The sequence below is a fragment of the Trichosurus vulpecula genome, chromosome 2 (genome assembly GCF_011100635.1).
Source record: "Trichosurus vulpecula isolate mTriVul1 chromosome 2, mTriVul1.pri, whole genome shotgun sequence".
In the NCBI taxonomy this organism is placed as follows: domain Eukaryota; kingdom Metazoa; phylum Chordata; class Mammalia; order Diprotodontia; family Phalangeridae; genus Trichosurus; species Trichosurus vulpecula.
Genome location: NC_050574.1, coordinates 326,208,889 through 326,221,383, shown reverse-complemented (window position 1 = coordinate 326,221,383; position 12,495 = coordinate 326,208,889). Strand labels below are relative to the sequence as shown.

Sequence of the window (12,495 nt, the reverse complement as noted above, 5' to 3'; positions counted from 1 at the left end):
ATTCTACCCAAAGTGGGCTCCTAGCACGGACTAGTTGGGACAGTTTTAACTTTGCAGGTAAGAAAGTGTTCATTTAATAGAAATGCTTTTTCTCTGCCTTCTTCTGAGAGACTCTCTCAAGAGATCTGAGTATTATTCCTGGTTCTGTCACTTACTAGCTGGACAAGTCTCTAGGTCTCAGTTTCCTCACCTTAAAATAACATGTGTGAGAATGGATTAGAATAAATATCAACCAACTCTAATGTTCTGTGATAATATGAATCTATAAGATAAACAAAGTCAACACAATTTATTACTACTTAGCATAAATCAATCTCTCCCAGTCAAGTGGATTTTTGTAAATAGGGCTATCATTTAGATGCTATCTACTTCAGTTTCTCCATCTATAATGAGTGTCTATAGAAACACAGGATATAGCTAGCTCTCAGTTATCTGTGGTCACAGGAGATGAGGTGAGGCACTAACTAAATTCTACAAACAATTCGTTATCTCTTAGCATCCAGTTATTTCAAGCTCTGCATCCTCACTCCTGGCCATGGGTCAGCCTCATGTGTAGGTGGAATATAAGGTACCCAAGTGGCACAGTTTGGAGGACACTCTGGAAACTCTCTCCTGCTCCAAAACTGCCTCCCTCCTCAACAAATTATCTTTTAAAAAACCCACTGGTTTACACTACTTACAGATTCATTCTCTTAGCTTATCACTTATTATCAGCACTGTCACTTATTAAAATGTAAACCTTCCTTCAAATACTGAAAGATAAAATTTTACAAGGCGTAATATATTTGATGAGAGGCATAATGACACTGAAGCTAGAGAGTAAGCCTCAGGAGCAGAAAGATCTGGGTTCAAGTCTTTCTTCTGGAGCACACCTGCCACGTGACCCTGGCTAAGTCATTTATCCCTCTCAGTGCCCCAGGAAACCCTCGAACACTTAGTTTTGGATCAGTTGGTGATTTGCCTTGGTAGAGGAAATTTTCTCATGAGGGGTTTACTCTACTAGTGAAATCATCACAGGTCCAGAACAACACACACACACACACTCACACACACACACACACACCCTTATCTTTAAGATGTTTATGTATTCGTTGTTCAGTCATTTCAGTTGTGTCCAATTCTTCGTGACCTCCTTTGGGGTTTTTTTGGGCAAAGATGCTAGAGTGGTTTGGCCATTTCTTTCTCTAGCTCATTTTACAGATGAGGAAACCAAGGCAAAGAGGGTGAAGTGACTTGCTCAGAGTCACACAGCTAGCAAGCGTCCGAGGCTGGATTTGAACTCAAGGAGATGAGTCAGGCCTGACACTCTATGCACCATATGGTCTAGCTGCCACATATTTGTATACATGTAATATATGCAAAGGTGTATGTGATATATGCATATACATACATCTACATGCCTAAGGGATAAGACAGATGGAATTTAATAAAGATAAATGTAACGTTCCACATTTGGGTTAAGAAATCTACATCACAAAGCCAGGACAGGGTGAGTGTGTCTAGACAGCACTTCCTGTGAAAAAGATGGGAGACGGCTGTGGGAGACGGGGACTACAAATTCAACATGAGTCAGCGGCACGATGTAGCTGCCAAAAAAGTGACTGTTATTCTAGTTTGCATTAAGAGAGTCATACTGCCCTGAACAAGGGACAGAATAGCTCTGTTCTACTCCACTCTGGGGCTGCTAAGTGGCACAGTAAATAGAGCACCTGGGCCTGGAGTCAAGAGGACTTAAGTTCAAATTCAGCCCCAGAGACTTACTAGCTGTGTGACCATGGGCAAGTCACTTAACCCTGTTTGCCTCAGTTTCCTCGCCTATAAAATGAGCTGGAGAAGGAAATGGCAAACCATTCCAGTATCTTTGCCAAAGGAAATCCCAAATGGGGTCACAGAGAGTCAGACACGACTGAAAAAACTGAACAAATTACCCCACTCTGGTCAGGTTGTGTCTTGAGTATTGGGTTTTTTTTCTGGGCCCCGTATTTTAAGACAACATGGAGTGCTTCCAGCAGACCTACATGGTAAGGGAACTGGAAGATACGCCACATAATGATCCTTTAAAGAGTTGGGGATGTTCAGCCTAGAAGGAGAAGATTCAAAAGGGATTTGACATCTATCTTAAAGCACTTGAAGGGCTGTTTTGTGGAAGAGGGTTTAGGCTTGTCATTCTTGACCCTGAAGTGCAGAATTAGGAGGAAAGGGGTAGAAATCACGGAGCCATATTTTGGCTTAAGGTAAGGCAAACTTAAAAATACTATACAAAAGTGAAATGATTTACCTTGGAAGGTAGTGGGTTTCCACTCATTGGAGGTCTTCCAGCAAAGGCTGGGAAAAAACCATTTTCTAAGAATATTTTAGCAAAGACTATTTGTGGGTACAGATTCGACTAGATCCCCCTTGAAGTCCATCCCAGCTTCTTGATTCTGTGATTCATTAAGCTAATGGAATATTAACACCTTAGTATGAATTAGTATGTATTAGCTTAGGGGCAGCTAGGTGGTGCAGTGCATAGAGTACTGGGTCTGGAGTCTGGAAGACTCATCTTCCTGAGTTCAAATCTGGCCTCAGACACTTACTAGCTTTGTGACCCTGGGCAAGTCACTTTACCCTGTTTGTCTCAGTTATCTCATCTGTAAAACAAGCTGGAGAAGGAAATGGCAAACCACTCCAATATCTTTGCCAAGAAAACCACAAATTGGGTCACAAAGAGTGGGACATGCCTGAAAATAAGTGAACAACCACATGAATCAGCTTAACAGAACATTTCCAAACTGATAGCTTTTCTGGAGCAACTCTAAGATAGTGAGATATAAAAGAAGTTTCCTTAATGGAGGAGAAAGAAAGTGGTCCAGAGCTTTGGGACTGAGGTTGGCATGCGGGTAGAATTGGGTGGGTGAGGAACCACCGTGTAAAGTGTTTGGAGGGAGTCAGTGTAAAAGAGGGCCTGAGCTTTGGCCTACCATCAGCATGGTAGGTTACAGGAGAAAATATCCTTATTTCAGAATTTTATCCAGAGTTACCTTTGTCCCCTATTAAAACTTTTCCCCTGGCAGGTGCTCAATTAATGTTCATTGGCTAGATGTGGGGAGAGACAGAACTATTTAAACAGGAGCAGAGTGAACTAACTTTGACTGAACTCTTAATGATGCAGGAAAAGGTCAGAAAGTAGGCAGCCCAAGGAGGTTATAAGTCAAAGGAATCCTAGATAATTGACCAATTAAGTAACGGACTCTTGAATAATTGAGACATGGCTATCCACACAATTTTTATTACCTAGTTTGCAAAATGAGGTCAATGAGTGGAAGAATATTGCTAACGTGAACTCAAGCTTTGAAAAACTGTCTCCTATTGGATGGTAAGCCCCATGAGGGCAGCACACACCTCTTAGATCATGGGTGTATCTCTCCCTGGGGCTACGGTGCGTTTATATTGAAACTGAGTTGAAAAGAACTGAATTGTTCCATCAAAAATATACTCTTCTGCTGGAAGCTGAACTTCTTGCCACTATGAAAGAATAATTTGATGTTTAAAAAGAACCTGGGCATTTTAATTTATCACTAGCAAGCACTTTAGGATGGCCAGTGACAGAGAGCCCTGACCCCAGAAGTGCTTCATCCTTATGTTTCAGGGAGAAGGCCTCTTTGAGGATGCTCTTTAGTGCTGTGATCAGCACAAAGTGGCCAGGAGAACAGAGCTGCCAGCCAAGCCAGGAGGACAGGGAAGAAAGGCATGGGAGAAAATTAAGAATATTAAGTTTTGTGCTTTTTTTGCTTAAATCATAAACACTGGCTAACACCCTAGGAACTGTCATTGAACAAAGACCTCTGGCAAGCCCTGATTAGTTTAGTGGATGACAGTGGGAAGGAAGGATGGTCACTGCAATCCATTGTAACACTGTGAGTTTACCTGGCAGCAAGGTAGGAAAACTCCAGTGCTGGGAATGTCATTGCCAAGGGCTCCAACCCTTCTGAAGGGCTAAGTCCTGGGAACAGAAAGCTGTGACTTTCATCTGGTCACCAGACATGCCCTTTGGCTCATACCTCACATACCTTCCATTTCAAGAGTTACTACCCACAGATACAGGGTCCTGAACAAGGTACACACTTTAGAAATCTTTTCATCCATGGTCCGCTTGAGAGATCTTTGCATCCTACTGAGGCAGAAGGATCCAGTGATGAGAAAATGTGGCTGGGATTCAAGAAAACAGGGCTATTTTCCTGGTTTCATCCCTCAGCAATTGTGACCTTGGGCAAGGGACTGCCTCCTGAGACTACACCACAGGGTAGAGATAAAAGGAGGGAATGGTGGTGATTATTATTCTCCTCTTTTACCCTTCCGCTACTCTCCTGCTCCAGACTCTTCTGGAGCGAGAGAAGGAAGTGGTCAGCCAGCTGATAGCTCTCTTCCTTCCTAATCCCAACAACCCTGCTCAGGAGATTGCAAAGGGTGGTGAATATAACTGCACAGCCACACAGAGAGACTGGAATTGTTGAGGTCAGTGCCCGCTGCTCCAAAAGTATCCAAAAAGTGAGCCAAGTGCTTTGGGTGGGGGTGGGGGTTGGGAACCAACTTTCTGATCACTAGCCCTTAAGACATATGGGCACGAGGATAATTACATGGTCTCAGAAAGATGTGGGCTAACTCTCTTCTTCCCTACACTGTCTATCCATCCGTGGCAAGCAAGGGATTTCATTTTTTTTTAGATCTTGGTCCATCCATCTCCAAAATGGAGAATAGTAGATGGTCATATTTCATAGAGACATGGAGAGAATCTAATTAATGTTTGTGAAGAGATCTGAAGTCCCTGGATACAGGTTGCATAGGAGTACAAAGCACTTTCTTTCTAGATTTATTATTTCTTTTGGAGGGCTGGATGTGGGAGGGTTGAAGAGAGGGAGCAGGAGATTGAGGGATTATACCATTCATCTCCCTGTTTCCAGGTAGGTCCGCCCCTACACTATTCCAGACAGATCAGTCAGCAAGTATTTATGGAGTGTCTACAGACCGAATGATAGAATCAATCATAGAGTCATAGAATGTTAGAGCCCAGGGATCCTCAGGGCCAGCCCCCTCATTTTATAGAAGTCAAGAAGTTGAGTTTCAGAATGGTGAGGTGAATTACCCATAGTCATACAGATGCTGGCTGAGCCTGGACCAGAACCCAAGTTCCCAGTGCCTGTGCATGAATAAAGCAGGTGCTCAGTATTTGTTGAATGAATGAATGAATGAGGGTGAGGGTAGGGGTGACATCTTCTCCACACTACAGTCTGAAAATGTCTATGCATCTTCCTTCATACTTATATCATCCCTGGAATCACTGTGATTACATCAGAAACGAGGGGTGGCAGTGGGGGAAGGGAGAGCCACCCTTTGTGATAAAGTACTTCTCTCTTTGATGGCAATGGACAGTAGAGAGATTAATGCCCCATTTTTCATAGAACTACCCCAAATCCAGTCCATCAAGTTGTCTTTGCTCAAGGCTGTGCATCCAGGTGTCTGGTGTTAGGCATGGATGTGGCTCAAAGAAGGACCTTAGAATGAGGAAGACTTGGGTTTGAGTACCACCTCTAAGCTATAAGTATTCCAGGGAACTCCCTAAGGCAGGGGTTGTTAACCAGGGGCCCCAAAATTTGTTTTTGTTTAAACTAGATGACAGAATTTCAATATAATTAGTTTCCTTTGTAACCCTATGTATTTTATTTTACTTATTTAAAAATATTATTTTGAGAAGGGGGCCCTATGCTTCATCAAACTGCCAAGGCTTCCATGACACAAAAGAAGATTAAGAACCCCTGTCCTAAGGCTATGAGTTGCAGAACACATGCTGACTCACAATGCTAGAAGTTTTTATTATTGGGGGGCTCCTTTTGCCCATGAAATCACATCTGGATCAAAAAATGGACAGAAAAATCCCAGCCAATGGGATTTGCCTGACTACTTCCTACCGTGGTCTTTCCATAATTCCCAGCCATTTAGAAAAGAACCAACTTCCATCTTCCTACTCAACTTTGAATTATTTTTGATGCTCTGAACTATTTGCCTCTTAGAGAAACATCCGGATTCTTGGAGAGTGGGCCCCTTTCTCCTATGGCCAGTGCTTGTTTTCCTGGACTTCATTTTAGAGACATTCCCTGGAGTAGGACTCGGGACAGGGCCAGAACCGCACTGAGTCATTTGAGGGCACTGCTCCATTTGGAGACATGTGGGCCAGCAGGAAATTTCCTTCCACGGAGAGAGAGACATTAAGCATAAGGCTGAGGATTCAGTAATCCACTGCTCCTTGGTTTCCTGATCTGTAGGATATACTTTACTCTCTGTGACTACTGTCTGGGACCATCTTCTTGTGTTGAAGCAGTGGAGGAGGAGGAGAAAGGAGAGGGGAGAATGCATTCCAACAAACTCGAGATTTCTTGCTTCTCTTGTCAATGTCTGGCTATACCGACAATTGGCATCCAAATTAGTCTTTTTTTCTGCTTGGCTAGAGGGCAAAAGTAGCACCAGTGGGCAGAAGTTACATTTTCATTGAGTCACTTTTCAGTCATGCCTGACTCTTCTTGACCCCATTTGGGGTTTTCTTGGCAAAGATACTGAAGTAGTTTGCCATTTCCTTTTCCAGCTCATTTTACAGATGAGGAAACAGAGGCAAACAGGGTTAAGTGATTTGCTGTAGGGCACCCAGCTAGCAAGTGTCTGAGGCTAGATTTGAACTCAGGAAGATGAGGCTTCCTAGCTCCAGGCCCAGCACTCTATATTAGCTAACCCTTGAAGTTAAATAGAGGGAGATTTTAGTTCAATAAAAAGGACTTCCAAATAACTAGAGCTATCTGAAAATGAAATAGTCTGGCTCAGTAGGTAGTGAGTTTCTCGTTACTAGATGTCTGTCATTGCCCAGTGTGATGCTGGTTTAAAGCTCAGCCATCATTTCACTTTCGGCTCTGCCAACTACTACCTTTGTAAACTTGGACCCATTTCCTCCCCATTTCTTTTTTTTTTAAACAAGAGCTAATCTTTATTTTATTTTTATTTTGGGAGGAGGGCGGAAGGCAGGGGAATTGGGGTTAAGTGACTTGCCCAAGGTCACACATCTAGTAAGAGTGTCAAGTGTCTGAGGTCGGATTTGAACTCAGGTCCTCCTGACTCCAGGGCCAATGCGCTACTCACTGCACCACCTAGCTGCCCCTCCTCCCCATTTCTGAGCCTTGGTTTCTTTCTCTGAAAAAAAGGAGAAGGGTTAGTCTACATGATCACTATGGTTCTCTTCAGCTTTAACATTCCATGATTCTGTGTCCGTGTCCCCTAAGTATTTCTGGGGCTTCACTGGCATGGAAGTCCACAGATGGTCCTGAACCTAAAGGATAATCTCTTTCCCTTTCCTCTTGGGATGATGTCAGTGAATTTTAGGGCACAGCTTACCCACTATCAGCTTTAAAGCCTTCTTTCAATGAGGGGTTGTAGATAATCAAGCAAGAACTAAAGCAAGGTCAAGCTCTGTCCACGACCTAAAAAACACACCTCAGTTCTACAATGTCTACTTCTCGCGACAGTGAAGGGGATCATCCGCAGACAAGAGGAGCAGCTGTACAGAATACTCTTTCTCTGTGTATGTATACTGTTTTTTCTCTTTTGAAATGATGGAAGGAGTCTCACAGACTTATTATTCAAGGTATTCCCAGTGACACCCGTGCCCTTCCGATTTCATCATTTCATTCCTCAGCTGTCTGAGGAGGTGGATGTAATTCTCCTAAACCTAGGCTGGGATCTCTCTTTGGGTCTTTACTGTAAGAGAGGCAGGAGATTGATGGAGTAGAAAGGGCATGAATCAGAAATTGGGAGACCTGAGTTTGAGGACCTAACGGCCAGATCATTAGCCGTGTGACCTCTCTCAGCCTTGGTTTCCCCATCTGTAAAATGTTAATAACACTACCGGTCTTGTTTATCCCTAAGGCTATTGTAAGAAACAACTGGAATAACTGACCCCCCTTCAGGCCTACTTCAGTCTAGCCAAATCGGCCTTACTGTAGTCCCTCCCACCTCCTGCCTCTGGCCCTTTGTCTCAGCTGTCCACCTTGCTGTGCTGAAGCACCTCCTTCTGCAGGAAGGTGAAGGTCACGATTCTCCCAGCGCTGGTGACTTCCCTTCAAAATCATCTCATGTCCATTTTGTATGAAGCTATACATATACACACACATATATACACACACATACATATACATACATGCATACGTAAGTACATATATATTTACATATGTTGTCTCCATCAGCTAGACTGTAAGCTTCCTGGGAGCAAGGATAGTTTTTACTTGGCACATAGCAAATATTTCATAAATGCTTACTGATTGGATATTTGCTGTGAAGGTAACTTTGTAAACTGTAATGTGATACATAAACATGAGGGAAAGGAAACATGGTATAGAAAAAGAAAGCGCTGGACTTTGAGTCAGGAGTTCAAGCCACGGACTCTGACGATGACTAGCTGTGTGACCATAGGCAAATGGATGTCTGCGAGCCTCAGTTTCTCCATACGTACAATGGGGGTATTACTATATGCCTTGACCTTGGGTAACTCGACTACTTTTGGTGAGTTCAGTTTCCTCATCTGTAAAAGGGGTTACCAACCCCCTGTACCACCTACCTCACAAGGCTATTATAAATCACAAAAGGCCACATTAATGTGAGCTATTATTAATAATTATTGTTGTCCTCGTTATTATCCTCAAATTGGGAGCTGGCCAGTCGGAATAGGGGCAGCACCTGCCGGACAGCCAGAGGAGCTGAAGTCATGCATGTCCTGGAAACCCCAGGGAAATGAAACCTACTTGCTTTACCTTCCCTCTTTAACAGCTTTTTGTATCTATAGTCAACATCTATCAGGTTTTCTCTGACAAGGGCCATTGCATTGACCTAAATGGATGGAAAGCGGATTTACACATTTAACAGGTTTCTGCTCAATATAGCTCGGAAAATGAGGGATTTTTTCCCCTTCCATTCGGAAGAAGGATGACATTTCTAAAATGAGGTTGAAAACACTGTTACTAGCCTCACTCTTTCTCCGTTCCATTTCATAATATCTGCATATTTTAAAACCCTGTAATGATTTATGCCTCATTAAATCTCCCCTCTGTACAGATTATATAAGGCTCAGAGGCATAGCACCCCTACCCAAATATGTTGTGCATAAATACATTTAAAATATCTGCGGCATTAACCGAGTTGATCTGATTTCAAATCATAGAAAATGCATGGAATAAAGCTAACTATATTTAACACAGAGAATCAGAGAACACTAGCACTGGAAGGGGCCTTGGAAAGCCTCTAACAGAGTTGATTTCCCTTACTTTACAGATGGGGAAACAGATCCACAGAGGGAAAGGGAATTGCCTGGTGGGCTAGTGGGGAAGCCCAGGCACCAGCCTAGCCCTTCTGGCTCTCAGTCTGGTATTTTTTTCCACAAGACCAACTTGCTTTGTTCAATAACCTTCTAAACCATGGTATATTTATACAGTCGATATTTAATAATATATTTTAAACTATTAATGCCTTTAAATTTTAACATAATTTTTTTCCATACCATCGAAAAATGGGGTCAGAAATCAGGCATTTTTATGTGGCTACTGTTTCAAATGTATTTTCTACAAAGGTACCTGACCTAGTTAAAGAATTCATTAGCTCTCACTCGGATTAGTCTTTCCTCCAAGCCATCCCATACATTGCTTGATTGTTGGATTAACCTTCCTCATTCTCAGATGCCATTGTGACGCTTTGATGCTCAGAAACCTTTAATGGTCTCTCATCACTTTAGAATAAAGTCCAACTTCTTTAGCCTTGGCACTCAAGGCCCTCTACACAGGAGTTCCAACTGACCTTTCTAGACTTATCTCTACAGTTAATGCTATAGTTAAACAGAACTGGCAGAGAGGTGGAGTAATGGACAGAATGCTGGGCCTGAAGTTGGAAAGACTCATCTTCCCGAGTCCACATCTGGTTTCAGACACTTTAGACACTTATGCGTGACCCTGGGCAAGTCACTTAACCCTGTTTGCCTCAGTTTCCTCACCTGTAAAATGGATTGGAGAAGGAATGGCAAACCACTCCAGCATCTTTGCTAAGAAAACCCCAAATAGGGTCATGAAGAGTTAGACACGACTGAACAACACCAAAGCAACAACTGTAATCATTGTGCTTTCCCACCTCTGAGGCATTGCTTTTGTTTTTGCCTATGTGTTGACCACCCTCCTATCACACTGCCCTTCCCTACCTTTTGGACTCCTATTTGTCCTATAATCCCAGTTCAAGTGCCAATGCTTCCACAAAACTTTTCCTGATGTCCCAGTCAAATATTAAGCTTCGTTTATCTGATATAATAGTACTTTGTACTTCATCCATTTGCTTCATTCATTCATTCGTTTATTAGATTCTATGTACTGCAGTCATTTGGACACCCCTACTGGACTATATGCTTCTCAAAAAAAAGGGATCATTTCTTCTTTATGCTTGTATTTTTCCCTAGAACTTAGAACACACAGTCCTAGAACTTAGAACACACAGTGCGTCATAGACAGTCTGCACTTACTAAATGCTTGGCAAACTAAACATAATGAATGAATGCCATACAACTTGACCGATATTTACCATGGGCATCTTTCCCTCCTGGCTGCTGTGGTCTTGTGTTTCCATTCCGATCTCCTTGAAAACCTACAAGATTCCAAATGTCGGTGAGTCAAGTATGAACAATTCTCAGCTACTCAGTTAGTACATCCTCTTGCTTCTGGTTTCCCTTTACACTTTGCCCCTTAGTCTCCTCATTAGTGCAGATCAAGAAAAAACAGTCGAAATTGGCACCAGTCAATTCCCAAACTTGTTAACTCCTCCTGTATAAGGTGAGAGGGAATGAATGGGCAAGAAGGGAGAAGGATTTATCCAGTGAGTAATTAGAGATTATTTGTGATCAAAGGATTTGCTTTTAGCATTCCATATTATTTACTAAACTCCAGGAACATTGATGGGACAGTGCCCCGCTAATCTCTATATTCCAGATGGGGCTTAGCACATTGTCTTGACTCTTAGTAGGTACTCATACATTTTTGTTGGATTGAATAGGTGCTCTAAGAATTGACCATGAACATCAAGAGGACCATGACATCAGGGAAGTGATGCTGTGACATGAAAGTGAATTGGATTTAAGTGAGGGAGGGCTGTGCAAAGTCACCAGCCTCCCTTTCTCCTCTGGAGTCATCTGGGTCCAGTGGCCAGATACAAATCAGGATAATTGGAGATGGCCCTAGATGCAATGGGAGACTCTGGCCTTTGCCATGAGCAAAAATAAAAAGGAAGAAGAAAGGGAAAGGAAAGGAACAAAGGAAATAGAGAGGTGAAAAAGAAAATCAGAAAAAAAGGAAAAGATGAAGAAAATACAAAAATCAAAGGGCAATCTAATAATTATATTTTTCAAATACTACATATTAAAGGTTTTTTCACTAAGGAAAATGGCCAGCTGTTCCTCACCTCACTGAAGGGCCAAATAAGGCAAAAGATGTTTAAGAAGTACCGTAAGTTATTTAAGTTAGATGCGAAAACTTTTGGCAGGACCCTCACAATTATTGGAAAGGATGTTAAAGGAGTTTGTAAATTCTTTTCTGCTAGGCTTTAAAAACAGGATAAACATAAACTTAACAGGAAAGCAGTTCACTGGGAGGAAAAAATCTTTACAAGTTTCTCTGCTAAAGGTCTTATATTTAAAATACACAAGAAACTGATTAAAATATATAAGAATGACAACCATCCCCCAATAGATAAAAGGTTAGAGGATATGAACAGGCAGTTCACAAAAAATGGAATCCAAGCTTCAAAATACTCCAAATCAATAATAGTTGGGGAAGTGCAATTAAAATAACTCTGAGGTTTCACCTCCCACCTATCAGATTGGTAAAGATGACTAAAAAGGAAAAGAATTGCTGGAGCTACTGTGGAAACACAGATGCTGGTGCACTGTTGGTGGAGCTATGAATTGACTCATCTATTCTGGAAAGCAATTTAGAACCATACCCCACCTCAGCCCTTCCTTTGATCCAGTGATAACGCTTACTAGGTCTATGTCCTAAGAGATTACAAAAAGAAAGAGAGGAAAAGGCGCATATGAGCAAACGTATTTATAACAGATTTTTGTTGTTGAAGCAAAGAACTGGAAACAGAAAGAGTTTTCATCTGCTGGAGAATTATGCTGTCAAAAGATAGGAGATGTATCAATGACTATCATATTGCTTGCCTTCTCATTGGGTGGGGGAGGGGCTGGCAGGCAGGAGCAAATTTGGAACAGAAAATTTGAAAAATGAAGGCTAAAATAAAAGAAAATAAAAGACTCTTTTTTTTTTAAAGATACAAGAAAGGGGATGTTTTCAGAGAAATCTGGGAAGACTTATATGAAGTGAGTGAAGTGAGAAGAATCAGGGAAACAGTCTCTATACACATTCTAAATAAATCGAATGGAAGCAATAACCA

The 12,495-nt window shown here is 42.0% G+C and overlaps 1 protein-coding gene across 1 annotated transcript in view; it reads right to left on the bottom strand.

Annotated features, from left to right (window-relative positions):
* The window catches only part of KY (kyphoscoliosis peptidase), a 105,611-nt gene that overhangs the window by 57,432 nt on the left and 35,684 nt on the right, over positions 1–12,495 (bottom strand). Inside the window, exon 5 of the mRNA XM_036746396.1 lies at positions 10,630–10,692. Coding sequence (XP_036602291.1) covers positions 10,630–10,692 — 63 coding nt within the window. The remainder of the gene's footprint in view (positions 1–10,629; positions 10,693–12,495) is intronic.